The sequence below is a fragment of the Cynocephalus volans genome, chromosome 10 (assembly GCF_027409185.1).
Source record: "Cynocephalus volans isolate mCynVol1 chromosome 10, mCynVol1.pri, whole genome shotgun sequence".
Classification (NCBI taxonomy): Eukaryota; Metazoa; Chordata; class Mammalia; order Dermoptera; family Cynocephalidae; genus Cynocephalus; species Cynocephalus volans.
In genome coordinates, this window is record NC_084469.1 from 24,026,772 (window position 1) to 24,052,800 (window position 26,029).

General features: G+C 34.8%; 1 protein-coding gene, 1 non-coding gene and 1 pseudogene across 2 annotated transcripts in view; 1 reads left to right on the plus strand and 2 right to left on the minus strand.

The window, feature by feature from the left end:
- The window catches only part of ATAD5 (ATPase family AAA domain containing 5), a 50,148-nt gene that overhangs the window by 12,927 nt on the left and 11,192 nt on the right, over positions 1-26,029 (minus strand). The window contains exons 5-18 of the mRNA XM_063112121.1: positions 25,884-26,010; positions 25,203-25,284; positions 18,033-18,217; positions 14,146-14,303; positions 13,278-13,437; positions 12,631-12,819; positions 11,329-11,425; positions 9,736-9,815; positions 9,362-9,504; positions 9,110-9,260; positions 6,427-6,603; positions 5,859-5,992; positions 5,305-5,398; positions 4,460-4,524 (exon numbers count right to left, since the gene is read on the minus strand). Of these exons, the coding sequence (XP_062968191.1) occupies positions 4,460-4,524; positions 5,305-5,398; positions 5,859-5,992; positions 6,427-6,603; positions 9,110-9,260; positions 9,362-9,504; positions 9,736-9,815; positions 11,329-11,425; positions 12,631-12,819; positions 13,278-13,437; positions 14,146-14,303; positions 18,033-18,217; positions 25,203-25,284; positions 25,884-26,010 (1,842 nt within the window). The remainder of the gene's footprint in view (positions 1-4,459; positions 4,525-5,304; positions 5,399-5,858; positions 5,993-6,426; positions 6,604-9,109; positions 9,261-9,361; positions 9,505-9,735; positions 9,816-11,328; positions 11,426-12,630; positions 12,820-13,277; positions 13,438-14,145; positions 14,304-18,032; positions 18,218-25,202; positions 25,285-25,883; positions 26,011-26,029) is intronic.
- On the plus strand, positions 264-370 carry LOC134389742 (U6 spliceosomal RNA). The gene has a single exon (XR_010024720.1). It is a non-coding gene; the product is annotated as a U6 spliceosomal RNA (small nuclear RNA).
- On the minus strand, positions 14,590-17,856 carry LOC134389498 (glycerophosphocholine phosphodiesterase GPCPD1-like; annotated as a pseudogene).

The window sequence follows — 26,029 nt, forward strand, 5'->3', positions numbered from 1 at the left end:
TGCACATTCTAGCTTCCCTTTCTGCTTTCTGCCAAGAGTAGAAGCAGCACAGGACCCTTACTGATGGGCTGCCTGATCTTGGACTTTCTAGCTGCAGAATTGTGAGCCAAATAAACTTCTTTTCTTTTTAAAGTACTCAGTCTCAGGTATTCTGTTATAGCACATTAAACAGACATTAATAGAATTAAAAGGATTAAAACTGTTGCAAAAGATGGAGTATTTGACAAAATTCAACACCACTGATGATCAAAAACTCTCAGCTAGTGCTCACTTTGGCAGCACATATACTAAAATTGGAACGATACAGAGAAGATGAGCATGGCCCCTGCGCAAGGATGACACACAAATTCATGAAGCGTTCCATATTTTTGAATCATGAGTTTAACTAGTAATAAAAACTCATTGGAAAACTAAAAAAAAAATTGATAAAGACCATCTGTGAAAAATGTACATCTAATATCACACTTACTAGTAAAAGACTAAGGGCCAGGCTGTGGCTCACTTGGGAGAGTGTGGTGCTGATAACACCAAGGCTACATGTTCAGATCCCTATATAGGGATGGCTGGTTAGCTCACTTGGGAGAGTGTGGTGCTGACAACACCAAATTAAGGGTTAAGATCCCCTTACCGGTCATCTTTTAAAAGAAAAAAAGAAAGTAAAAGACTGAATGCTTTTCCCCCAACATCAGGAACACGACAGAGACGTCCACGTTACCTTCTTATATTCAACATTGTACCGAAGGTACACCGGTAGTTGCCAGTGCAATATGGCAAAAAGAAATTAAGGTACAGATTGGGAAGAAAAAAATAAAAGTGTTTTTAATCAACATGATCGTCAATGCAGAAAATCCTAAGGAATCTACTACTACAACTAATACATGAGTTTGGCAAGGTCATACGATATAAAATCAATACACAAAAATTAATTGTATTTCTATATATCAGCAATAAACAATAGGAAATTGAAATTTTTATAATACCATTTACAATATCATCAAAAAACATTAAATACCTAGGACTAAATTTAACAAAATGTGCAAAGTTTATATGATGAAAACTATAAAACATTGTTGAGAGAAACTAAACCTCCCAAAAGTAAACTATGTTCATAAATCAGAAGGCTCAATATTATTGTTAGTTCTCCCAAAATTGACCTATAAATTCAGTGCAATTCCAGTCAAAACACAAGCATAAACTATAACCATTGACAAGGGATTTCTAAAATTAATAGAGAAATGAATGACCTATGATAGCCAAAACAGTTTTGCAAAAGAATGAAGTTGGAGGACTAACACTACTTTGTTTCAAGACTTGTTACAGAACTATAGTAATCATGATAGTATCATATTTTCACATAAATAGAACAGAATAAGACTCATACACAGTCTATTGATTTTTGACAAAACTAAAGTAATTCGATAGAAAAGAGTCTTTTAAACAAATAGTGCTTGAACAATTGAGTATCTATAAGGAAAACAAATGAATCTTATGTCTTACCTTATATTGCATACAAAACTAAACTCTAAATAGATTACAGAAAGAAAAGATTTCTTACAGAAATGTAACAGCTAAAGCTATGTAAGACTTATTTTACTCTTCACAATTAAAAAAAAATGAAAAGGTAAGTCACAAATTGGGAGAAAAACATTTACAAAATACCTATCTAATACAAACTTGTATCCAAAATATATAAAAATCTGCTACAACTCAACAAGGAGATACACAACTGATTTAATAAATGGGTGAAAGATTTGAACAGGTATTTCACCAAAGAAGAGATGTGAATGGTAAATGAGCCCATGAAAAGATGCTCAGTATCCTGTCATTAAGAAAATGCAAATAAAAACCACAATGAGATTCCAATATGTAATTAATAATATGGATGAAAAAAAAAATTTTAGGGGGTGCTGGCCGATTACGGGATACAAACCCTTGACCTTGGTGTTACAAGGCTGTGCTCCAACCAACTGAGGTGACTGGCATTAGAAATTTTTAAATGGACAGTTCTAAGTCCTAATGAGTATGTAAAACAACTGGATTCATTCATTGCTGGTAGGAATGTAAAATATTGGAAAACTTCAGAAAAGTTTGTCAGGCTCTTGTAATGTTAAATGGGCCAACAATTCCTCCTTTAAGTATTTAAGTAGGAGAAATGGATATATATGTCCAAAGATTTTAATGTGAATATTCATAACAGCTTTATTTGTCATAGCTTAACTAGAAACAACTCAAATGTCTATCAATAGATGAATGAATAAACACACTAAGGTATATCCATACAATAGAATAATGCTTGTTACTAAAAAGGAAAGAACTACTGACACATGCAACATGAATGAATCTGAGAAAGCTTTATGAAAAGTAAACTCAAAATGCTACATATTATAAGATTCTATTTACATGAAGTTCTATAACAAGCAAAACTATAGTGACACAAAGCAGATTGTTAGTTGCCAGAGCTTAGGGGTTACAGGAAGGGACCAAACACAATGGGTATGAGGGAACTTTCTAGGTAATGAAAATGTTCTATATCTGATGAACATGTTTTATATACACATTTGTCAAAATTCATTGAGCTATACACTAAAAGTGAGTGAACTTTACTATTAAATTTTACTAGAAAATTATACTTCAATAACACTAATTAACGGGCCGAGCCCGTGGCGCACTCGGGAGAGCGCGGCGCTGGGAGCGCGGCAACGCCCCGCCACGGGTTCGGATCCTATATAGGACTGGCCGGTGCACTCACTGGCTGAGTGCCGGTCACGAAAAAGACAAAAAAAAAAAAAAACACTAATTAACAAAAAGCAAACACACACACACACACACACACACACACACACACACACACGGAAACCACTAACATGGCTTAAGTGAAAAAAACAACACACACACACACACACACACACACACACACACGGAAACCACTAACATGGCTTAAGTGAAAAAAACAACACACACACACACACACACACACACACACGGAAACCACTAACATGGCTTAAGTGAAAAAGACTCAATATCTGCCAGAATTCCCATGCACTGGAGACCTATTTGGTAGAGTCTTAAATTTAAACAAATAGTGGGCCGGCCCGTGGCTCACTCGGGAGAGTGCGGTGCTGATAACACCAAGGCCACGGGTTCGGATCCCATATAGGGATGGCTGGTTAGCTCACTGGGTGAGCGTGGTGCTGACAACACCAAGTCAAGGGTAAAGATCCCCTTACCCGTCATCTTTAAAAAAAAAAAAAAAAAAAAAATTTAAACAAATAGCTAATATGACTTAACAAATCCACTGATACAACAGCATGGATAAATCTAAGAAACATGTTGAGTGAAAGAAGTCAGATACAAAAGGGCACATAATGTCTGTTTCCTATTATTTGAAATTTCAAAACTAAATCTGTGTTGGTATACAGTAGCATACAGGAGTTTTTTTTTTTTTTTTTTTTTTAAATATGACCGGTAAGGGGATCTTAACCCTTGTCTTGGTGTTGTCAGCACCACACTCAGCCAGTGAGTGAACCGGCCATCCCTATATGGGATCCGAACCCATGGCCTTGGTGTTACCAGCACCGCACTCTCCCGAGTGAGCCACGGGCCGGCCCAGCATACAGGAGTTTTATGGGATGATAAATTGTTTTATCTCCCAATTGTGGTGATGGCTTATGAATCTATACATGTGTTAAAATTCATAGAACTGTATATCAGAAAAAAAAAAGTCAATTTCATTCATCTTTGTAAAAAAAAAATAATAGTTACTTCTGGTGGGGAAGAAGATGCTGACTAGAAAGGGCCCACAAAAACTTTTGGAGGTGACAGAAATGTTCTTCTATATTTTGATCTGGGTGATGATTACATGGGTTTTTACATATGTTAACATTTGTCAAGTTGTACACTTAAGAAGAGTATTTTAACTATATTTAAATTTCACCTCAATAGGGCCGAGCCTGTGGTGCACTCGGGAGAGTGTGGCGCTGGGAGCGCGGCGACGCTCCCGCCATGGGTTTGGATCCTATATAGGACTGGCCGGTGCACTCACTGGCTGAGTGCCGGTCACGAAAAAGACAAAAAAAAAAAAAAAAAAAAAAAATTTCACCTCAATAAAGTACTATTACTAGGGAAAAAACCTAATGAACACTGGAGTCTAGTAAAAACTTAAATATTTTTTAAAAATCTTTTTGAAAGCAAAAAAAACCCCAAAAAACATCAGAAGTTTCCTAAAACTCAAAAAATTTTAGCAAGCACATATCTCTTAGCAACCACATTTTTAAATTATGATAACTTGGCTGGCCAGTTGGCTCAGTTGGTTAGAGCATGGCCTTGTAGCACCAAGGTTAAGGGTTCCGATCCCTGTACCAGCCAGCCACCAAAAACAAAAAATTATGACTAAATTTAATAAAAAACTACTTTTTACATAATTTTGATATACAATTTATCATCAAAATTCAAAACTTACCAGGGAAGGAGTATTGAAATTGATTTCTTCAAAGCAGCCATCAAATATTAGACTAAATGTTGGATCTACAGAAAAAAAAAAACATTTTTTAACATTAAGATCACTGAAACAACTTTTTCATACTTCAATATGAAAATAGTCAGCATTTCATCAGTAATGAAAGTATAATACTAAGCAAATTATAAACTGTCAAGAAACTTTCTATCTTGACCTAAAATAACTATCTTTTAATTAAACTATCACCTAACTTATGATTAATAAGATTTTAGTCAATATTTTTATAGTACAATCACTAACTGTCAGATGGGCCATTAATTTGTAAGTGGAGCCTAACACAAACACATTTTCTTCTATGAATCCATAGCAGAGCTAGCATCCTGAATATTTGCAATGAAAAAGATTAAAAAACATTAATATAATATAATATTTGTAATGTTAAAAAAAAGAGAAGAAATTGTTTAAGTAAGTTTTTAAAATTAAATATCCAATGCTAATTCTTGAGAAGATGGGTCAATTCTGTTAGGCTGATGAGGGGTTACTTTACCTAAAGTATGCAATAATCCATATGGAAGTATTATCAGGAGCTAAAGAATGGCTAAGTTCAGTATCAAGGAACTGCAGAAAGGTTGGGTTGCATAAAAAATCTTGACCAATAAATAAGGTTTGGTGATCTAATTATAGGAATAAAGAAGAGGTCAGGAGAAGGATCTCATATTTTTCCTACCAAAATATCTTTACTAGCTAGTCCATAAATCTCTCTATCTGCATTGTTAAAGGAACATTTCTGACTAAAATTAGAAGCTTTCCTTGACTATTTTAACCAACAGTAACTAATTGTTACTTACCACTTGTAGTAAGGATTACAGGTCGTTTAGTTGTTGCCATGAATGTTTTGATTGCATTCAAAAACCCAGCATCTTCATCAAAAATGACATCAACCTACAAACCATTTATTAGAATATTAATGTAATGAGTAATAACACACTTCCTGGATATCAGTTACATATAAATATTAGATGTCTGTTACAGACAAAATTTATGAATTAATGAACAGTGTGAATTCAGCCCATGCTGAAAGCTTATAATGTCTTACACTACAAATGAGTTAAAAATTATCAAATATCAAATATTAAAACCAAAGAAATCCAGTCACCTATAACTGAATATGAATCAGAATAATTTCTACAATCATTGAATGATATTAGTAACCTTGAATTGCATTAATCATCTTCCTGAAAAATTCTTCTAGAGTTGATGGTTTCAATTGCTTTAATTTCAAATAAATAGAAAGTTCTCCTGACTTTGTTAGCTATTTTAAAGTTCTTTATAAGAAAACATTTAGTAATCATTAAAATAAATTTTTATCACGAGATGGCATGCACACACATGTAAAGCCTACCTCCTCGAAAAGAATGAGAGATGTTGCATTTTTTCTGTTGGATTCCTCAACTCCAAATTCTTTGACATTTGAATTAGTTGCATTTGAAGACTTAGTCTGAGTAATTTGTTTCTGTTCAAAAGAATTTTTGATTCCTGGATAAATATAATATTAATATTTTAAGTAAATATCATCTTTTTCTTTTTTTTGTCTTTTTCATGACCGGCACTCAGCCAGTGAGTGCACCAGCCATTCCTATATAGGATCCGAACCCGCGGCGGGAGCGTCGCCGCGCTCCCAGTGCCGCACTCTCCTGAGTGCGCCACGGGCTCGGCCCTGTAAAAATCATCTTTTAATAAAACATTGGATATTTCCACAGAATAGCTCAAACTGAAATCTTATCAAAACTGAAACAAGAAAACAAAGAAAAAACTGAAACAAAATATCAAAACTCTTATATGTAGGATGTTCAGTGTAGCTGAGGTTTAACAAATAGTACAGGGACTCTTGAAATATGCTCATATTTTTATATATCAGGGTCATTAATATTAAGAAATGTCAAATTTATTTTGTCCACTTAATGTCTCACCTTTATTATTTTCCGGAAGTGGTCCTGTTTCTTCTTTATTTTTTGGTTTGGAAGATATCTTAAAATAATTTGCCAAAGTTTTGGGGGGAAGTGCTCGCTTTGGTCCACTACTTTTTGGTGATGGTGGAGGAAGTTTCCTTGGTGATGTAACAACCTTCTTAGGGGAGTTTAATTTTTCTGCCAAAAACAAATTGTATTGAAAGATAAATGTTTTAAAAATTAGACAGATGGCAAAATATACAGTTAACCACATTCTTTATTTCTATTCTTACCAGTTAAAGATCAAAGACAGAAGTTTTCTTTCATTCTTAAATTCAAATACCTTCTACATTCAAATATTACTATTGTTGTATTTATTCTACAGTACAATGGTTAAACCAGTCATTTGGAAAAGACACTCTTTTCCAAAGAAACACACATTCTTTAAACAAATAATATTCATAATCCCTCCACTGACGCTCTCTACACTTGCTTGAAGTCTGGAGGAAAAATAAGAGTATACACTGAGCTCCTACAAAACTTTGTTGTCAAGCTGCAGTAAGTGGATATTGCAAGCATGTAACATGTATTTCTAGAGATGCTTTGGAGGATGGATACAAAGTTTAAAAATAAATGGTTGACTTCAGGTCAAGATGGTGGAATAGATGGTCCCCAGCGTCACTCTCTCCCACAAATCAACTAATTTACAAGTATAAAAAAGCAACAACAGCCAAGCTGGGGCCGCTAGAACTCAGGGGAAGAGGAGGAGAGACCTGTGGAGCACATGATGGCAGGAGAAGTCACAATGAGAGAAAGAAAAAAACCACTGGGACCATTTCAAATCCAACTGCTTCCAGGCTGGAGCTGCTGAGCACACGGAGCAGAAACCACAACTTGCTTTGAACCCCATGAATATTCATAACCAATAAAAACAAAACAAAACATTTAAAAAAAAAAAAGGAAGTATCAAACATTACTGGGGCTATGCCAAAAGAACACAGACCAATGAAAACAGTTCCCTGCTAGCCAAAGATGGGAAAATATGAGCATCAAAAGAAAAGACAGGATTCTACTTCTGGTCATAATATAGTAACTGGGATTGGATTTACCTTCCAATCTGAAATAACAACAAAAATAAACAAACAAAAACTGGACATAATATACGAAACAACACTTTTTAAGACTGGCCACCATGAAACAAAGGACATTGATCACTGAGAGACAAACAAACAAGGTGAACACTAGGATTGCCCAGCTTATTGCCTGGAGAGAATTTCCAGGTCACAGTGGGGAGGGGAAACCCCATCCAGGTTTTCCTGAGTTGAGGAGACCATCAGAAGAGTCTGAGGAAACCCAGGCGGATGGAGGTCACAGGTCAGAATATGTAAGAGGAGACTGTGCAAAGAGAGCTCGAGCAATCTGCAGAGTCTCCCCTGAGTCTAAAATTAAGCACTCATCAGTAAAGGATCAGCAGAAACAATGTCTGAGGCTCACGGAGAGCTAGGAATAGTTCCTCTTCCCACCAGACAGAATGGCAAACTTCATAATAAATGGGGTACTGGACAGAGTAGTCAGAAAGGTTTTGCCTAAGTAGTGCGGCAAAACTAACCCTAGGTTAAATGCTGCTATTGTCATGCCTAATACAGCTTAAAAGACCAGAAAAGAGCAAATTGTTTCCAAATAACTGAACTGCATCCCTGAAGAAAGTTCAAGAATAGTTATAGGAATACAGAAATATCCAGCACCTAATAAGGTAAACTGTACAAAGTCTGACATGCAATTAAAATTATCAGGAATCCAAAGTAGGAAAAAATATAATCCATAATAAGGAGGAAAAATCAACCAACTGAGAAACCAACTCAGAAATGACAGAGATGATAGAATTAGTATACAAGAACATTAAAACAGTTATAACCAGATTCCATATGTTCAAAAACCAAGAGCAAAGACAGGGCACATGATGAGTAGAAACACAAAAGATATAAAAAGGACCCAAATCAAACTTCTAGAAATGAGAACTATACTGAATGGCACAGACAGCATACTAAATACTGCAGAAGAAAAGATCTGTAAACTTCAATAAATGGTAATAAGTATCCAATGGTAATAACTATCCAAACTGAAACACAAAGAGGAAAAAGAAAGACTGAAAAACTGTGAGACAACTTAAAGTGGTTTAAAATACCTATAATTGGAGTTGCCAAAGGAGGTAAGGACAAAAAAAAAATATTTTAGTAAATTCTATGACAAATGGGGTAGGTTCTTTGACAAATAACTTGAAAAGAAAGGGTGAGGGAATTGTTAGAGAGTTTAAAAGAAACTTAAGAGACATTAATCAAATGTAACATATGGAGCTCGTTTGGATCTTACTTTGAACAAACCATTTGAAACAACAAAAAACTGACATCAAATTGTGTATTAGATGATATTAAGAAATATAGCAAATTTTGTTAATCTGATTATGGTTTTGTAGTTATGTTTTTTAAAGAGCCCTTATCAGTTAGAGATTCATATTGAAGTATAGATGGGTAAAATGATATGATGGTCTTCAGATTTGTTTTAAAATAGTCCAGGAAAAAAGCAAAGCATGCGTACGTGTAAGAGAAGATAAAAAATGAATGGCAAAATGTGGATAATTAAAATTATTTTCTGAGATGTTATTTTTTTTCAAACGATTATATCTTAAGGGAAATAATTCACTTACTTGGTGACTTGCCTATGTTGTAGCTATTAAAAAAACAGGGTTTTTGTGAGTTTACACCTTGTTTGTCTACTTGATGGGACTGAGTCGCTTCCTTCAGCTGAGATAGAATTTGTCTACCACTGCGCTGGGAAGAGGCATTCACTTCAAATATCTAAAAGTAGAATATATGAAAAAAGAGCCAAATGGTCCATGTTTTCTTTTAGTTCAAGGGTAATTATTACATTAACATTTTCCACTGTAGATATTACTAACCTTAAATCCAAGCTCCTGAGCACAAGCATACACTGCAGCAGTTTTTCCCACTCCTGTTGGTCCTGTTATAAGAACAGTATTGCAAAGACGACTCTCTTCTTCATCATCTGAACTGCCTTTAAAGTCTGTGCTATCCGACAAATCTGAAAAATTATTCAAATGCATATAAAATGATAATAGCTTAGGCATCAACTCTACCTCATAAAACCCAACGATCAAATTCCACAAATTTCTTGCTAATAAATACTGGAAAATGAATTTACAAAATGTATAAAACCAAACATAAAAAAACAATTAAGAAAGTTTTTACAAAATTTTAGCTAATCTAACTGTAAAAATGTTCAGTGAAACGGAAAAAAAATAACTCAAAATACCTTTCTGTTTCTCATCTCTTTTTCCCTTCAAATTTTGTCTTTCTTCCAATTCTGCTCTTCTTTTCCAGTCTTTCAACCAACTACCATAAGAAAATGTATGTTAATAAAAATAATTTGCAGAATATAGATATCTCTTAGACTTTATGTTAAAATGATTGTTGGGTGAAGTTATGGTATATCATTAATTTTTAAGCACTCCACAGTGCCTCTGAATCAACTAAATAGTAAAATATTTTTACATGGGCATGAATATTTTATAACGAAATAATTTCCTAAATAGACAAGACTATATGTGCAAGAATATTGACTGCAACATTGTTTATATTAGCCTCTAAAAGGAAAAACCTAAAAGTAAACCAGTAGGGGAAAAGATATACTATGGTATACTCACATAAGAAACCAGTACACAACAATTAAAAATAACTGAGGAAGACTGTGTGATGACATAACAATGTATAATAGGAGGGAACTTCAAAAGTTCATGGAAAAACAGAATTAAAATATAATATGAATCTTTCCATTAACTTTTTAAAGATCCCTCATATACAATGTTAGGTATAAGTAGAAAGATCAAATTGTAGTCTGGAGCTAGAGTACCTGAGTTTAAATCCCAGCTCCACCACTTTCCAGCTGTGTGACCTTGGACAAATAACTCAACATTTTTAGGCTTCAGTTTCATCTAGAGATGAGGACAACAGTATACATCCTCAGTATTGTTCTAAAGATTAAATGAACTAAGAATAGTGCAAGTACTTAGAATAGTACCAAGTTCACGGTATTAACAATTATTAAGGGTCCACAATTCCTTATATTAAGTTCTTTGGGCCAGGTAGATTTAGAATTCAGAATTTTCCAGATACTGGAAAGATAATTTGGTACATATGCCATGTATTATATAATACCCCTAAAGGGATCTAGACAGTACATCCATAATCACTTAATATTTTTAAAATATGAATTCCTACTAAGTATGATTGATAAAGATCATGATAAACTTTATGAATAAAGTCAATAAACTTTCAGTTTTCAAAACTTTTTGGATGTGGGAATTGTAGACAAAGGATTATGGACCTGAATTGGCAGTAATGTGATTCCATTTGTTAGAAAGGAAAGAACTACTGTACTGGCTAGCTGCCAAATAAAAAGGGAAGGAAGGAACAAATATACAAGTAAAATTTTTTCTGGAAGTTTTTTACAAGAAACTTTCAATTGGGGTTACTTCTGTAGAGTAGAAATGTGAAAAAAGAAAGATACTTTTCACTTAAAATTTTTGTTTTTTCTTTTTTTTTTAAGATTTGAATATACTAATTAATATTGAGTACACTAATATTTAAGACTGAATATACTAAGATTGAATATACTAATTATCCTGATTTGAGCATCACATATTGCACATAGGTATTGATATGCAGCTCTGTACCGCACAAACACATACAATCAATTATGTTTCAATTAAAAAAAAAGAAAAAAATAAGATTTTATGATGTAATATATTACTTTATAATTATAATTTCTAAATTTTAGTGTACATAAAACAAATAATAAAGCTAAATTTGTAAACTATTTCTCAGTTCTCTTATAAATTTTACCAACCTATGTAACTTTTTTATAGCTAACTCATTGCCTATGAGCTCACTGGCATTCTGAGGTTGATACTTTTCTGTCCAAAGCATGTCTTCAGTTCCAGAATCTAAAGCAAAAAAAAATATATTAAGGTATTCATCCCTTGATATAAGCATATATTCTTACACATTTACATTATTGTTACAATGTAACAATAGGTTATCTATAGAAATATTTATATTTACAAAAGGCAAAAAAGGTGATTTTAAACTTAACTTTACATTTAAAATTTGTCACACCGAACTCTTCCCTCTAAAAAACCTAACCAACATAAAAATCTTATGAAAGTAAGTACACACATTTAAATTTTTAATAACCACTCAAGAAACATGAACTATGAAAAATAATTTGTAGTATAAAAACAAATAATCTAAGGAATAAAGACAGCATAATCTTAGTGAAGCTACTTATGACCACTGAAAAGAAACATTGAAAACATTCCATGAAGTCAACCTGAGTAAACGGAGAGATACTACACTCTTAATCAAGAAGAATGAGTACTGTAAAAATGCCACTTCTCTCTATATTAACCTATAAGCTAATGCAAAATCAAAATCTAACTAGGATTTATGGCTGCAAAGTAACCTGTAGTTCATTTAGTCAAGTAAATACATAAAAATACTTTAAAAAATGATAGGAGACTTACTATATCAAATATTAAAACATACTATAGAGCTATTTAAGTTAATGAACTAAATCAATTCAATAGAATACTTTGGAAAAGCTATATAAACTGAATGGGAACATGTCAGAGATATGTGAAATACATTGTAAAATAATATGTATAGTATGATCTCAGGTTTTAAAAAAAGCATCTGTATTTATAGAGGCAAAGAAAAATCAAAGACTAAACACCAATCTGTTAATATGGTTACCTGTAAGCCTCTAATCAATGAAGCTTCCACTTATTTTATGCACATATGTATTTTTTGAAAGTTGCCATAAGTGTGTATTAAAAGGGAGGGGCTGGCCAGTTAGCTCAGCTGGTTAGAGCATGGTGCTGATAACACCAAGGTCCAGGGTTCCATTCTTGTACTGCCCAGCTGCCCACCCCCCTGCCAAAAAAAAGAGGGGGGTAAAAGAGTGAGAGGTTAAACAAGAGTTCTAGGACCAGAAACAGAAAATGTAATTTACCAGGAATAGAAGATATTTCTGATGCACACTCCTTGTCATCATCTATCATCAGAATATCAAAATCTTCTGCTTCCATTCCCACTTTACATGTTGTATTCAAAGCAGTTTGTTTCTTCTGGGATGTTTTAGAAAATATACCTTTGGAAGAATCTAGCTTTATCCCAGAAGAACTGTTTCTTTTGTCAATTTCTTCTGGCTTCCCATTTATCTTTTTTGGACTTTCTGAATATTCATTTGGTTTCTTTCTTTTTGACTTATGATTTTCTGTTTCCACTCGTTTCCTTTTGGTTTCTTTTTTATTGACATAAGGCTCCAGTTGTGGACTTTCTATTTTGGGAATTATAGAAATGCATGTGTTTACTAATTAACAAAAAATAACTTTTAATACCCAGTAATCTTAATATCACTTCCAGATATCCAACAGTTCAAATGATTTTAAAATGAAAAGGGAAGAATCAAATGTGATACACTGAAAGCAGGCGGAGATCTTAACATTTACACTGCCTTTTTTACAGGCTGTATAGATTGAAATTGTCTCATCTAAGGCTTTCCTTAAATGAATGATTAATATTTTAACATAAGGAAAGCTACCTTTGGGTTGGCATTCTCTGGAAGCTGGCAGGGGCTGAAAGTGCATTGTACAAGGTGCTTTCACTTAAGTTGAACAATTCTCCCTGCCATCTGTAAGCAATGTTCTGTCTGGATGACCACATCCAAGAGTCAATGGCTGTCTTAGTGTTTTCAAAACTGAATTGTTAACATAAATAATAATAATTATCACTAACCTTGTTTATCATGACACTCAGAAAGTTTCTGGTGCTCAGTTTTTTTTTTTAGAAGCAAGGGAAAATATTTTCTCAAGGAAAATTCAGGATTTGACCACCCAATTTCCTCCAGCAAAAGATTTCTTACTTCTTCAGAAAAGTCCTTCCTTGTCCTCATAAACTGCAATAAAGAATAAAATGCACAATAATGGACCCACATCATCTATTCATGTTAATCACAATACTACCAACCACTTTCTGTCCCTAATAAGTCAATCTCAATGTATGATTGATTAGCCTTAATAACTGAACACAAAGCTGCATTTGCAAAACTTCTAAAGGACTTAGTTCTTATTTTTATTTTTCTCCCTTTCACCTAAGTATACTTTACACATTTATTAGATTATGATGGTGATTTATAATCTAAATGTAGGCTAGCTGGTTAGCTCAGTTGATTACAGCATGATGCTGATAACAGTAAGGTCCAGGGTCTAATCCCTTCTCCCATCCAGCTGCCCCCCTCCCCGCCCCCAAAAAGAATCTTAATGTGCTATATAATCTAACATTCTTTCAAAACTGGCTATTGGCTGTTAGCTCAGCTGGTTAGAGCATGGTGTTGCAATACCCAGGTCAAGGGTTCAGATCCCTGTACCAGCAAGCCACCAAAACCAAAACAAACAAAAAAAACTAGCTATCATTAAATCTTAAAATATTTTTAAAGCTCTGTAGTATTTAAAAGAAATGTATACTTCAATTAAGATTTATTTTTTAAAATTAGACTCTAGAAAAAATGGAACTCTAGGCTACAATAGTATATATCAAAAATTTTCTTTTCCTCTGAAAGATGTGAAGGAAACACCCTACAAAGGATGAGCACTCTAATACTTACCACAATAGCAGAATTATTACGTTTTGAACTTGAATTCAATGTTGAAAATTCACCAAGGGCAATAACACATTTTGACAGATCTATTACTTTAGTATTCGGTTCTTTAAATTTCGTTAAGAGAGGACAAGAGGGTGGTTTCAAATGCCACAAATGGCACCCTAAAGAAAAACAAAAATTATCTTAATTAACTTAATTTACATACTGTCCATTTACTTAATAGTAAGTATGTAAACATGAAAGGCTTGACAACTGCATAGTTAACACAAAAGTACCCAAAACCCAAATGAATACACAGGGAACAAAATCCTCACCTCTAATAAATACAGTTAATAAAAATTACCTACTCTTCCCTCCCAATTTTTAAAAACAAGCAAATATTAGCAAATTTTCATTTTTTTCATTTTTTTAGCTTAACTAAGTTTAATTTTATTTATAAGATGAAAACTACACATTTTCTAACCTTCCATGGAAATTTTTCATGAAAAACAAATAACTATCATAAATTAGACCATTAACTCCAAACTTCTTCAATTTTCTTGCTTTCAGGATCATTGGTATCATCACCTCAGCAAAATGTGACTAGTCCCTTAGCTTTTCCTCTTGAATATAGGATGGGTTTCTGAGCACGTCTTCAGTATGTGCATTTATCCCTGGTAGGTTTTCACACTATGCAAAGCTCATTGCATTAGGGATTGTCTGAGATCTGAGGTCCGTGAGTTGAGGGTAAAGATCAGATTTTCCTTGAGTCAAAAAAAATATGGGATATTTGTTCTGCTTTTGCTGAACCATTGTACAAATATCTGTATCAAATGAAGAAAACACTATTCTCCTCTTCCCAGAGTTTTCTAAAAGTTTAAAAAATTGGGTCCAAAACCAGATTCACGTCAAAATGTTGATAAGTTACCTCCCCACATTCCATCCCTTTGTTGGCAGATCTACTTTTATTTCTATGTTAAACCCCACAACTTCTGGCAAAGACTCAAACCATCTTGTGAAGGAAATGGCTGATTTCCAGAAAAGGAATTTTCCTCCTCAACCACAAATTCTTCCCTATCTTTAGATTTTAGTGAAGTCACATGAGCAAGCTTTAACAACTGGAGTTGGTAAAATGTTAATTCCTTTCCTGGAATTTCAAATAATTCACTGGATCAGCATCAGATTTCTTCTTCATAGTCAAACAACAGGTGTGATCATGATATACCACAGTCACAAAGTCCTTTGAAAGGTGTACATCAAATTCTACAAAGGCTGCACCATGACTAGGAGCATTTAAGGAAGCAATAGTATTTTCTTGAACTTTCACCAGTGTGGCAGTTATATTTTCCTGCACCTCGATGTTCAAAATCCAATGTTTTTCTTGGCTTCCAATACTTGGAAAATGAAGATTTCACGTCAGAATTGTATCCTGGTAATGGCTTAACAATTATATAGTCAAATCTCACTTTGCCTATTGTTTTCCTAGAATTTCTGCTCATGATAGGAAGAGTAACACTATTCTCATTGTCAGCAATGGTGGATGATAAGAAGAACGCTGTTACCCACATTTCCAGGAAGGGCATCACCCTGCACTACATATTCATTGAGATCTTCCTCAAAAAAAATCAAAGATTAGTTCCAGGTTACCTCGTTCCACTGTCTGTACACTGTACTCTGTCCAGTGATCAGGCTGTAAGCCACCGCCGAATGCCTGCACTTGAACTCTTTGTTGCTTATTAAGGATATCTCCAGGCTATTGGACATTTTGTGAAGAACAGTGGGAGAAACCCTATGATTGTCATTTTCCTCCAGACCCTCTAGTGTCAGCTTTACCCTAAATCTATATTTTAAAATTTTTTTCTTGGTTGTTTACACAGGAGGTTTTTCAGAATAATGCAAATGTAATCTTATTTCAGTCTGACACATCAGCCATCCACAATCAAGAGTTTTGACACAATTGTGGATTCCAAATTGTACATCAATAATAATTTCACTTTCTTTGGTTCTAAAAAGTACCCTTTGAAGTAGCGATACTGAACTGGTACTTCTCTACTAAGTACAATGGTTGCTTTCAGTGACATGCTTTCACCTGTCTCATTCTCTGGAAGAAGAGCCACAGCATTTTGAGGATTACAGTTTCCTAAGGCATCACAGCTTACACATACTGCAAAAACTTCTCCTGGTAAAAGAGTCCCTTTTATTTTAAAGGTGTCATTCTGATAGATTTGTTGCAGGATGTCGTGCTGCTGGGTCTGCGGGTCCACAGGCGGAGGAGGAGCCGGGTGCCCACCATCCCGTCCACGCCTCGCCCTTGCTGCCCCAGGCTGCCCGCAGCAGCGCAGCCAAGCGGCAGGAAGCGGCTTCGCTCAAACCCGAGTCAGCTGCTCCAGTCATTTCTTTTTAAATCATCCTTGATACTCTGAGTAAAAATTTTAGGGGAAGTTAGCATCCTGGTTTAAAGTTTAAACGTTTAAGTCGTACCTGGATTCGAATCCTAACTCTGCCACTTATTAGCCTTGTGAGTGTGGCCAGGATCTTAAACCTTAGTTTCTTCGTCTATAAAGTGGGGGTTATAATTGCAATTTTCAACCTCCTAGAGTTGTTATGGGGATTAAACTAGATATGTATATGAACTGCTCAGCAGAGTTCCAGACAACAGTAAGTGTTCAATAATTCTGAGGTCCTAACAGAGAGGTTCTGCTGTGCTTGCCTCACCTGCACAGCTATAAATAGATATGCTACATTTTATAGTAACTCTCCTCTAAAAATTCAGGTAAGAAAAGTGTAATTTCTATAGTTGAACATGTTATCAGAACATGCTGTATAAAACTATACTGGTAAAAATAACAAGAAAGCCTTCATCAACTGAATAGACCAATGGCAGAGATGGGCAATAAGGAAAAGCGGAATAAATTACCAGAAAGACTGGGAAATTCCCTATACAGAAGAGAGGCTGAGCAAAACTCATAAAGCATCAAGATCAGAAACACAAAGGAAAAGAAAGGACACAGCACGATGCACATTTCATGGGCAGAATGAGTGCACTAAACCAAACCACAAAGCCGACTGAGGAGAATGTAATTGTTTTTGAGTTGACAAAAACAAAAAACAGAAACAGGGCTGGCTTGTTAGCTCAGTTGGTTAGAGTGTGGTGCTGATAACACCAAGGTCCAGGGTTCCATCCCTGTACCTGCCAGCTGCCAAAACAAAAATAAAAACAAAAACAAACCCAAACAAACAAACAAAAACTCTAGGTACAAACAATGATAAAGTAAACCTGTAAGACTCTGCACATTATCAGCAATTAAGAACTGTAAGTAAAGTAAGATTTGGTTGCTGTAGCATTTCAATCCGAATAGAATTAGATTGTGATAGGCTAATATCACCATACAAGAGGCTTGTGCAAACAGCTTAGTCACTATTTGTCTTTGTATTCCAGAAGATACTTATATGGTACTAAACAGGAAAAGCTGTTCTGGAAAGGAGGCAAACAGACTTCTTTGAATAGTCAACAGCAGACAGGACAAGGGCAAGGCTGCAGCTCCTCTGAGAAATTGTTAAAAATGCTCTGCTCACACACAGGCTATGATTTCAGAAGGGAACTGCCTTCCTTTTAGAACATAGTGCCTCTCTAGAGAACAATGTTTACTCAAGGTCCCTCACACTTGCTGTTCTCCCCTGGCATGAAGGGTAAAGGCTAAGGATGCCCTTGGCTTCCTTGCTCTGGCCCCCCATCCTCAGTAAATTGAATCCAAGTCTGAGGAAGAGAAGATGAAACATTTACTTAAAATTCCCACTACAATCACCATAACAATGATAGTTAAACCTTAACCTCATCTTTAACTAACTTAAATAGTTTCATATTACTTCCAACAGTTGAAGAGTAAACAGTCAATAACAAACAGACTTACCATCATTCTTTTGTTGTACATGAACAACTCTCTGGAAACTGGTACTTACTGCATTGTACACATCCAATGCAGCAGCTTTCTTTGCAATTTGTCGTTTCAACAAATCTGGCAAACCACTCATTAGGAAGTCACGCTTTGCTTTAAACTGTCCATCACAATCCTGAGGTTTTTCAGATGTATCTTGACTTTTAAGAAAATGATTTGAAAAAGAATAGCTAAGGTTATAAACACTTAAAAGAATAACCTATCTAGAAAATAAACTTTTAAATTTAATTTAAAAAATTAATCATCTACCTAAGATGTTAGCTGGTCAAATTCCTTTTTGCGTATCACAAAAATGAAAGTCTACCCATGTTAAGAAATTAAATAAAAATAATACATACAGAAAAAAATGATTTGAAGGACAGCCACCAAAACATTAACTGGGACTATCTTTGGGTGGTAGGTAAGTTCTTTTCCTTCTGTCTTTTGTTTTCCTTTTTTTGTTAAACATACATTTTTATTATAATCAGAAAACAAAACTGATGCCATATTTCAAAAGTTAATACAAAACTTCTAATATACTATCATTTCCAATATAATAACAAGAGAATCAGGACCCTTATTGATGTCTCAGTTCTCAGTTTTACTTGGCTTATCTTCAAATTGCGAATCACAGGAATCTTGACTGAAGTGGTAGGAGGTGGGAGGGAGGCGAGAGGGTGGGGAAGAATGTGGGACTGGAGTGATGGAGGGGGGAAGGAGTGTGGTGGGATGTCACAGCTTATACAAAGATACTTCAAAAACTTCATGGAAAGACTTATCTTTTAATTCTATTTTTCCAAGAACTTTTTGAAGTACCTTCATGTACCCTTTGTAGCCTGCCATATGTAGAGTAAAAACTGCAATATTTTCTCCAAATAGTAATTTGGATTGGTAATTAAAAAGAGGCTACAAAAACTTCTTTATCTGTTTTCCTTTCCTATTTGAGTGAAATGAGGGTAAGATGAGCTCCAAAGCCAGATTACAAGAACTAATCTTAGAAAAGAGGAGGTGTTTTTTTTCTACTGTTAATAGGAGGGAAGGAGGAAAAGAGGGGTGAAGTTGTAGCTAAATTAGTGTATACCTATAGTAGGAGGTAGACCTTAAAAGAGGGGTACAAGGTACTAATATAAAATATACATACATATTATACACATATGTATTATATGTTATAAATAATATATAGTATACACACAGAAATAGTGTTGGATGTATGTGTGTGTGTATCAGTATACATACATGTATAAACTAGCTTCATCTGCTGAGAAAGCCTAGAAGCACTGACACTCCAGGAGCAGTGAGTATGGTGAGCACCTTGATCTTGGTTTCTAAATACCATCCTCCACTAAAAGGAACCAGAGAAATGGCTGACTACAGAGCTGTGGCAGGGCAAGTAAAAGATGAGTCTGGAACATCTTCTTGTTCCAGAAAGTAAGAAATGCTCAATAAATTATGAGGAAATGTCAAATGGACATAGAAATCAAGGTGGAGGGCTCCCACTGGCCAAATTAAAAACATTTTGAGCATCAAAATAAATAATATTAATAAATAACAACCCACTAAATAAGATAGGAATGAATAGATAAATGAATAAATAGATACAAGGGTACTTCAAAAAGTTTGTGGAAAAATAGAATTAACAGATAATATGAATCTTTCCATAAACTTTATTATTATTCGAGGGGGGGGGCTGCCTGGTACAGTGATCCAAACCCTTGAACATGGTGCTTGGTGTTATCAGCACCATGCTCTAACCAAGTGAGCTAATTGGCCAGCCCCTCCAACAACCTTTTGAAGTACCTTTGTAAACGTGAGGAGATGTAAAAGCTCTTCCTTATAGCAGCCAACTAAGAAAGAAAGAATGACTGCAATGGGGAATCACCATTTAGTGACCATCACGATGTGGTTAATTCAGGTAGAAGTCATCAATAGTAAGGCTAATAACTGCAGGTTTGATAGGGAACAAGATACTGTCATTATCTTAGAATACCTTCCCACATTGGGAGAACATGGTGCTGATAACACCAAGATCACAGGTTTGGATCCCCATTCCAGCCAGTTGCCAAACAAACCCCCAAAAACAAAAAACAATTCTACCCTCCTTTCTCTCTTCTTAAAATAGAGGTGTACTTTCTCCAATACCAGGCTAATTCCTCCAAAACAGCTTTGAAACTCATCCCATTCAACATTCCCACAAATCTTAAAGCTATCAATCATTCTTTCTCTCATATATTCAACTTCTCCTCAGTCCTTCTCTGTGACTTTTAAAAATGATCAAATCTTGGGGCCGGCCTGTGGCTCACTCGGGAGAGTGTGGTGCTGATAACACCAAGGCCACGGGTTCGGATCCTATATAGGGATGGCCGGTTAGCTCACTTGGGAGAGCTTGGTGCTGACAACACCAAGTCAAGGGTTAAGATCCCCTTACTGGTCATCTTTATAAAAAAAAATAAAAATAAATAAAAATGATCAAATCTCAAATAAATAAATAAATAAAAATCTCTCTCATTAAATTAAAAAGAAAAGATCCTGATTCAATCTTTATTGAATCAGTCTCTCCAATCACTACCCTGTCTTCTCTTCACAACCAAAATTCTCAAAGTTGTCTATCCTGACTATTTGCTTACATATTGTCATTCCTTAACTCACCTCACCATAGCTTCCAGCCACACCACTTAAATAATATTAAACATTTAAGGCAAAAAATAATATCAATTCTACAAACATTCCTAAAAAATAGAAGGGAACACGTAACTACTTGTTCTTGAGCCACCAAAACCAGATTAAGGTATTACAAGAAAACTATATATCTATACTCCTCATGAATGTAGACATAAAAATCCTTTACAGAGATTCAACAAATTGAATTCCACAATATATAGAAAGGCTAATCAATCACTAACAAATAAAATTTATCCCAGAAATGCAAAATGGTTTAACATTGGAAAAACCAATCAATTGTAATTCACCACATTAACAGAATAAAGGAGAAAAATCACATGATCATCTCAACAGATGCAAAAAAAAAAAAAAAGCATTTGCTAAAATACAACAGCCCAGCCACACACCCCTGCACATCCATATTTAGCCGAGCCACTGGAAGCAAACTGAGCTCCAGAGCCAGGTCAGTGAGGGGCTGAAGGCCTCTCAACCTACCAACACCACCCCCATGTCTGCATCCAGCCCAGCCACAACCCAGTCTTCACCAAAAGTCCCCTCGGCTCCCCTGCCAGAACGAGGGGGGTGCCCTGGGCCTTGACCATGCCCCACTTCTCTTCCTCTTACCCTATCCCCCTCCCTCCCAATTGCTCCACATCATCTTAGAATGTCAAAAAATAATAATAAATATATTTTTAAAATAAATAAAATGAAATAAAATAAAGTACAAAAGCCATTTCATGATTAAAAAAACCAAAAAACCTCTCAGCAAACCAGGAATAAGACATCATGAAAATACTACAGCTAACATTGTACACTTAGTGGTACAAGACTGAATGCTTCCCGCTATGATCAAGAACAAGGCAAAGATGTCCAAACTCACCACTTATTTTCAAAATTATACTAGAGGTCCTAGACAGTGAAATTAGGAAAGAAAAATAAGTAAAAGAACATAAAGGTTGGAAAGGAAGAAGTAAAACAATTCTTATTTGCAAGTGATATATTAAAAATATATCATTTAAAAATGTGCATTAAAAACAGTAAGGATGGGCTGGCTGGTTAGCTCATTTGGTTGGAGCGTGGTGTTATAACACCAGCATCAAGGGTTTGGATCCCCATACAGGCCAGCTGCCCCACAAAAAGAAAAATGCAAAGAACCTGGAATAGACAAAACAATCTTGAAAAAGAAGAACAAATTTAAAGGCCTACACATTACCTGATTTCAAGACTTGGTACAAACCTACAGTAATTAAAGCAGTGTGGTGTTGGTGTAAAAACAGAGAAATAAATCAATTAAATAGAACAGATAAATCCTGCTCTTTTACAATTAATTTTCAACCAATCAAACCATAAATGAAAAAAGTTGATAAACTGGACTTTATCAAACTTCTGCTCTTCAGAAAACACAACTAATGAAAAGGTAAGACACAAACTGAAATAATATATTTGCAAAACATATATTTGACAAAGGACTTGTATTGAGAATATATGAAGAACCCTCACAACTCAACAAGAAAACAAGTCAATATAAAAAAGGGCAAAAGATTTCCCTAAGAAAGATATACAAATGGAAAACAATCACATGAAAAGATGCTCAACATCATTATATGTCAGGAAAATGCATGTTAAAACTACAATGAGATACTTCTACAAACCCACTCAGATGGATAAAATTAAAAAGATGGAGAAATAAAAACATATATCCACACAAAGACTTGTCCATAAATGTTCATAGCAGCTTTATTCACAGTAGCTTAAAACTGGAAATAACCCAAATGTCCATCAACAGGTGAATGGAGAGACAAAAAGTGTTATAGCCATACAATGGAATACTACTCAGCAAAAATATAAAAACTACTGATATATTTGACAACATGGATAAATTTCAGAATCATCATGCTGATTGAAAGAAGCCAAACACAAAAGAATATACACCATATGGTTTCATTAATATAAAATTCTAGAAAATGCAAATTTGTATATAGAAAAAGAGACTGGTGTTTGCCTGAGCTGGGGCCAGAAGGAGGAATGGACTACAAAAGAGCATGAGGGTATGAGGGGTATATCCGGGGTAATGGAAATAATTCAGTGTCCTGATTGTCGTGGTTTTACTGTGTATACATCTGACAAAGCTCACCAAAATGTATACTTTCCATGGATATGGTTGACTGTAAATTATACCTCAATAAAGGTCAAAAATTAATTAAAATTAAATTAATTGATTAAAAACAAACAAAGAACCACAGTGAAATACCACTACAAACCCATTAGAATGACTAAAATTAAAAAGCCTGGGACTGGCCAGTTAGCTCACTTGGGGTGCTGGTATCACCAAGGTCACGGGTACAGATCCCCATACTTGGGAAAACAGTTTGACAGTTTCTTAAAATGTTAAACATGCACCTACTTAATGACAGAGCAATCCCACTTCTAGATATTAACCCAAGAGAAATAAGAACACTTGTCCACACGTGTGTATAAGAATGTTCATACCAGCCTTTTTAATAATAGCCAAATGCTGGAAATAAAGTGTAGTAAACCAATATAAGGAATACTACTCAGCAATACAAAGGAACAGACTACTGACACATTACCTTGACTGAAAGAAGCTAGAGACAAAAGTATACTTACTGTATAATTTCATTTAATTGAGAGTCTAGAAAAGGCAAACTAATCTATTTCAACAGAAAGCAGATCAGAGGTTGCATGAAATTGGGCAGGGATTAACTGCAAAGAGGCACAGGGAACTTTTTTGAGAGAGATGAAAATGATCTGTCTTTACTTCAGTGGTAATGACACAGATATAAACATTTCTTAAAACCCAAACTGTTTACTTAGAATGGATACATATTATTGTAAAAAAAAAAATGTGTGTGTGCACACTAAGCAAAAGTAACCAGACAGAAAAGAACATATATATGAAGCTTAGATGAAGTTCTAGAACAGACAAACCTAATCTATGGTAATAGAAATAAGAATATTGGTAACATTTGTCACGATGCTGGTAGTGGGGATAATATAAAAAGAGTACATGTAACCTTTCTGGAATTAAAAGAAAGATTTTATATCTTAATATGATACACTTGTCAAAACTGTATACCTAAGTTTTATGCATTTAACAATATGTAAGTATGCCTCAATAAAACTGAAACAGAAAAAATAACCTGAACCCATGATGTCTCTAAACCTGGTCTTCGGGCCGGCCCGTGGCTCACTCGGGAGAGTGTGGTGCTGAGAACACCAAGGCCCCGGGTTCGGATCCCATATACGGATGGCCGGTTTGCTCACTGGCTGAGCGTGGTGCTCACAACACCAAGTCAAGGGTTAAGATCCCCTTACCGGTCATCTTTTAAAAAAAATAAAAAATAAAAAAAAATAAAAAAAATAAAAAAATAAACCTGGTCTTCTTCTATTGTGCCATTGAGTTGGATAAATCAGAGCTTACGTGTCATCCTTACACCTTCCTCTCTCCTACCTCAATCCGCCGAACCAAATTAATCATCAAGGGTTTTTGAATTTATCTCCTAAAATCTTTTCATACATCTCTCCAAAACCTTACTCCTCACCTCCATCATCTCACACCTGGACTCCTACATCCACTGTAACCTATCTTCCATTCCACTTTTTATACATTAGCTAGATTCATCCAGCAGGCAGATTGAACCTTCAAAATCCATATCTATGTCCATACTCATGTTTAAAATCCTTTGGCTGCTTCTTATTGCTCTTAGCATAATGACAAAATTCTTTAACATAGCCTCTGAAGACCTATGTTGGCTGTCACCCACCTCTCTAGCTTAATGTCACATTCCTCTCTTCCTTGCTCTCTGTGCTCAAGTCACACTGGCATTATTTCCATCTTTGGTATTTACCAGGCTCCTCCAGCTATAGAGACTTTGCACAGACTGTTCCCTCTGACTGGAACACTGCTCCTCTCCCTGATGAACTCCTGCTCATCCTTTAGATGTCAGTTCAGGTGTCATTTCCTCAGTGAAGCCTTCCTTGACCAGGCCAAACCTCCTTAATATAAACTCTAGTAGAATTTTGTACCTCTCCCTAGCACAACTGTAATTTTTCACTTGTTGGACCAATAATTGTTTAATCATAGATTGTCTTCCCTCTAGACTATAAGCCTCAAGAGGACAGGGAATGTGTCTTGTCTTGTTTCCTATAATATCCCTAGTACCAAAAACAGTGCCTGGTACATAGTAGGAATTTAAACATTTATTAAATCAAGTTTATAATCAGTTTTGTAGTTTTGGTTTCCTTGTTTATTATTCTGCTATTTTGTCTAGAGATGACCACAAAGCATTTGCAAAAAAACCAAGATATTCAAACAGCAGTTGTGGAATTATCAATATTGCCATTTTTAAAATGGACTTACTAAAGCTTCAAATGATAATTTACACGCTTTCTCATCAAAGTAAACAAATAAATATAAAATGCATTATATAAAGTATTCTGGCATTTAAAAATCTGTATTGGACTGACCTGCTTTCATCAAAACCAAGGAGAGGATCAGCTGTTTTTTGAGCCTTTCTGGTAAGAAATAAAGGAGCGACTTTCATTTTTCCTTAGAGAAATAAATACTTAGGTTAGTGTCAATATTTACCATCTCCACTTACCTTCAGCTACTTTCAAAATTATATCTTAATTTGTTTAAATTTTAAAATTTCTATATAATGATCTCTTCTTTTCTCAAACTGGCAATATCAGAGTCTCCTGATAAAAAAAAAGTTCTCTGGAACTTTTTTTTAACTACAGGTTCCCACAACCCACCTCTGGAAATTCTTATTCAATGTCTAGGGAAAGAATAAAGATTTTAAAATGTTTTAATTTACCCAGCTGCAGCTGGCCAGCATAGGGAACCAAATCCTTCACCTTGCAGTTACAAGGCCACCCTCTAACCAGACAGCCTACCCAGATGATTTTGATGATCAGTCAGGTTTAGGAACCACTAACTTAAATAAGAAATGCAATAAATTAAAATATGCTCAATTTCCCTTTGAAAACTCTTCACTACATTATCATTACCTATTAAAATAGAAATAACATAATATAATTAAAAATTTGCATTTTATAAGATAAGATTAAATTTGCATAATGAGCACATTCAAAGTAATCCCCCCAAATATTCTAATATTTGTCATAAAAGTTATAAAATTTGCTTACCAGGTACATTTATAGGAGAGTTGTTCAGTTTTTTTCCTAGCACATCATTCAAACACTGAAGTTTCTTCTCATTTTTCTCTGGATGTTTTAAAGAAGTAGGATTTGAATCTATTATTATTACAGATTCCTAAGACAAAATAAGGGAA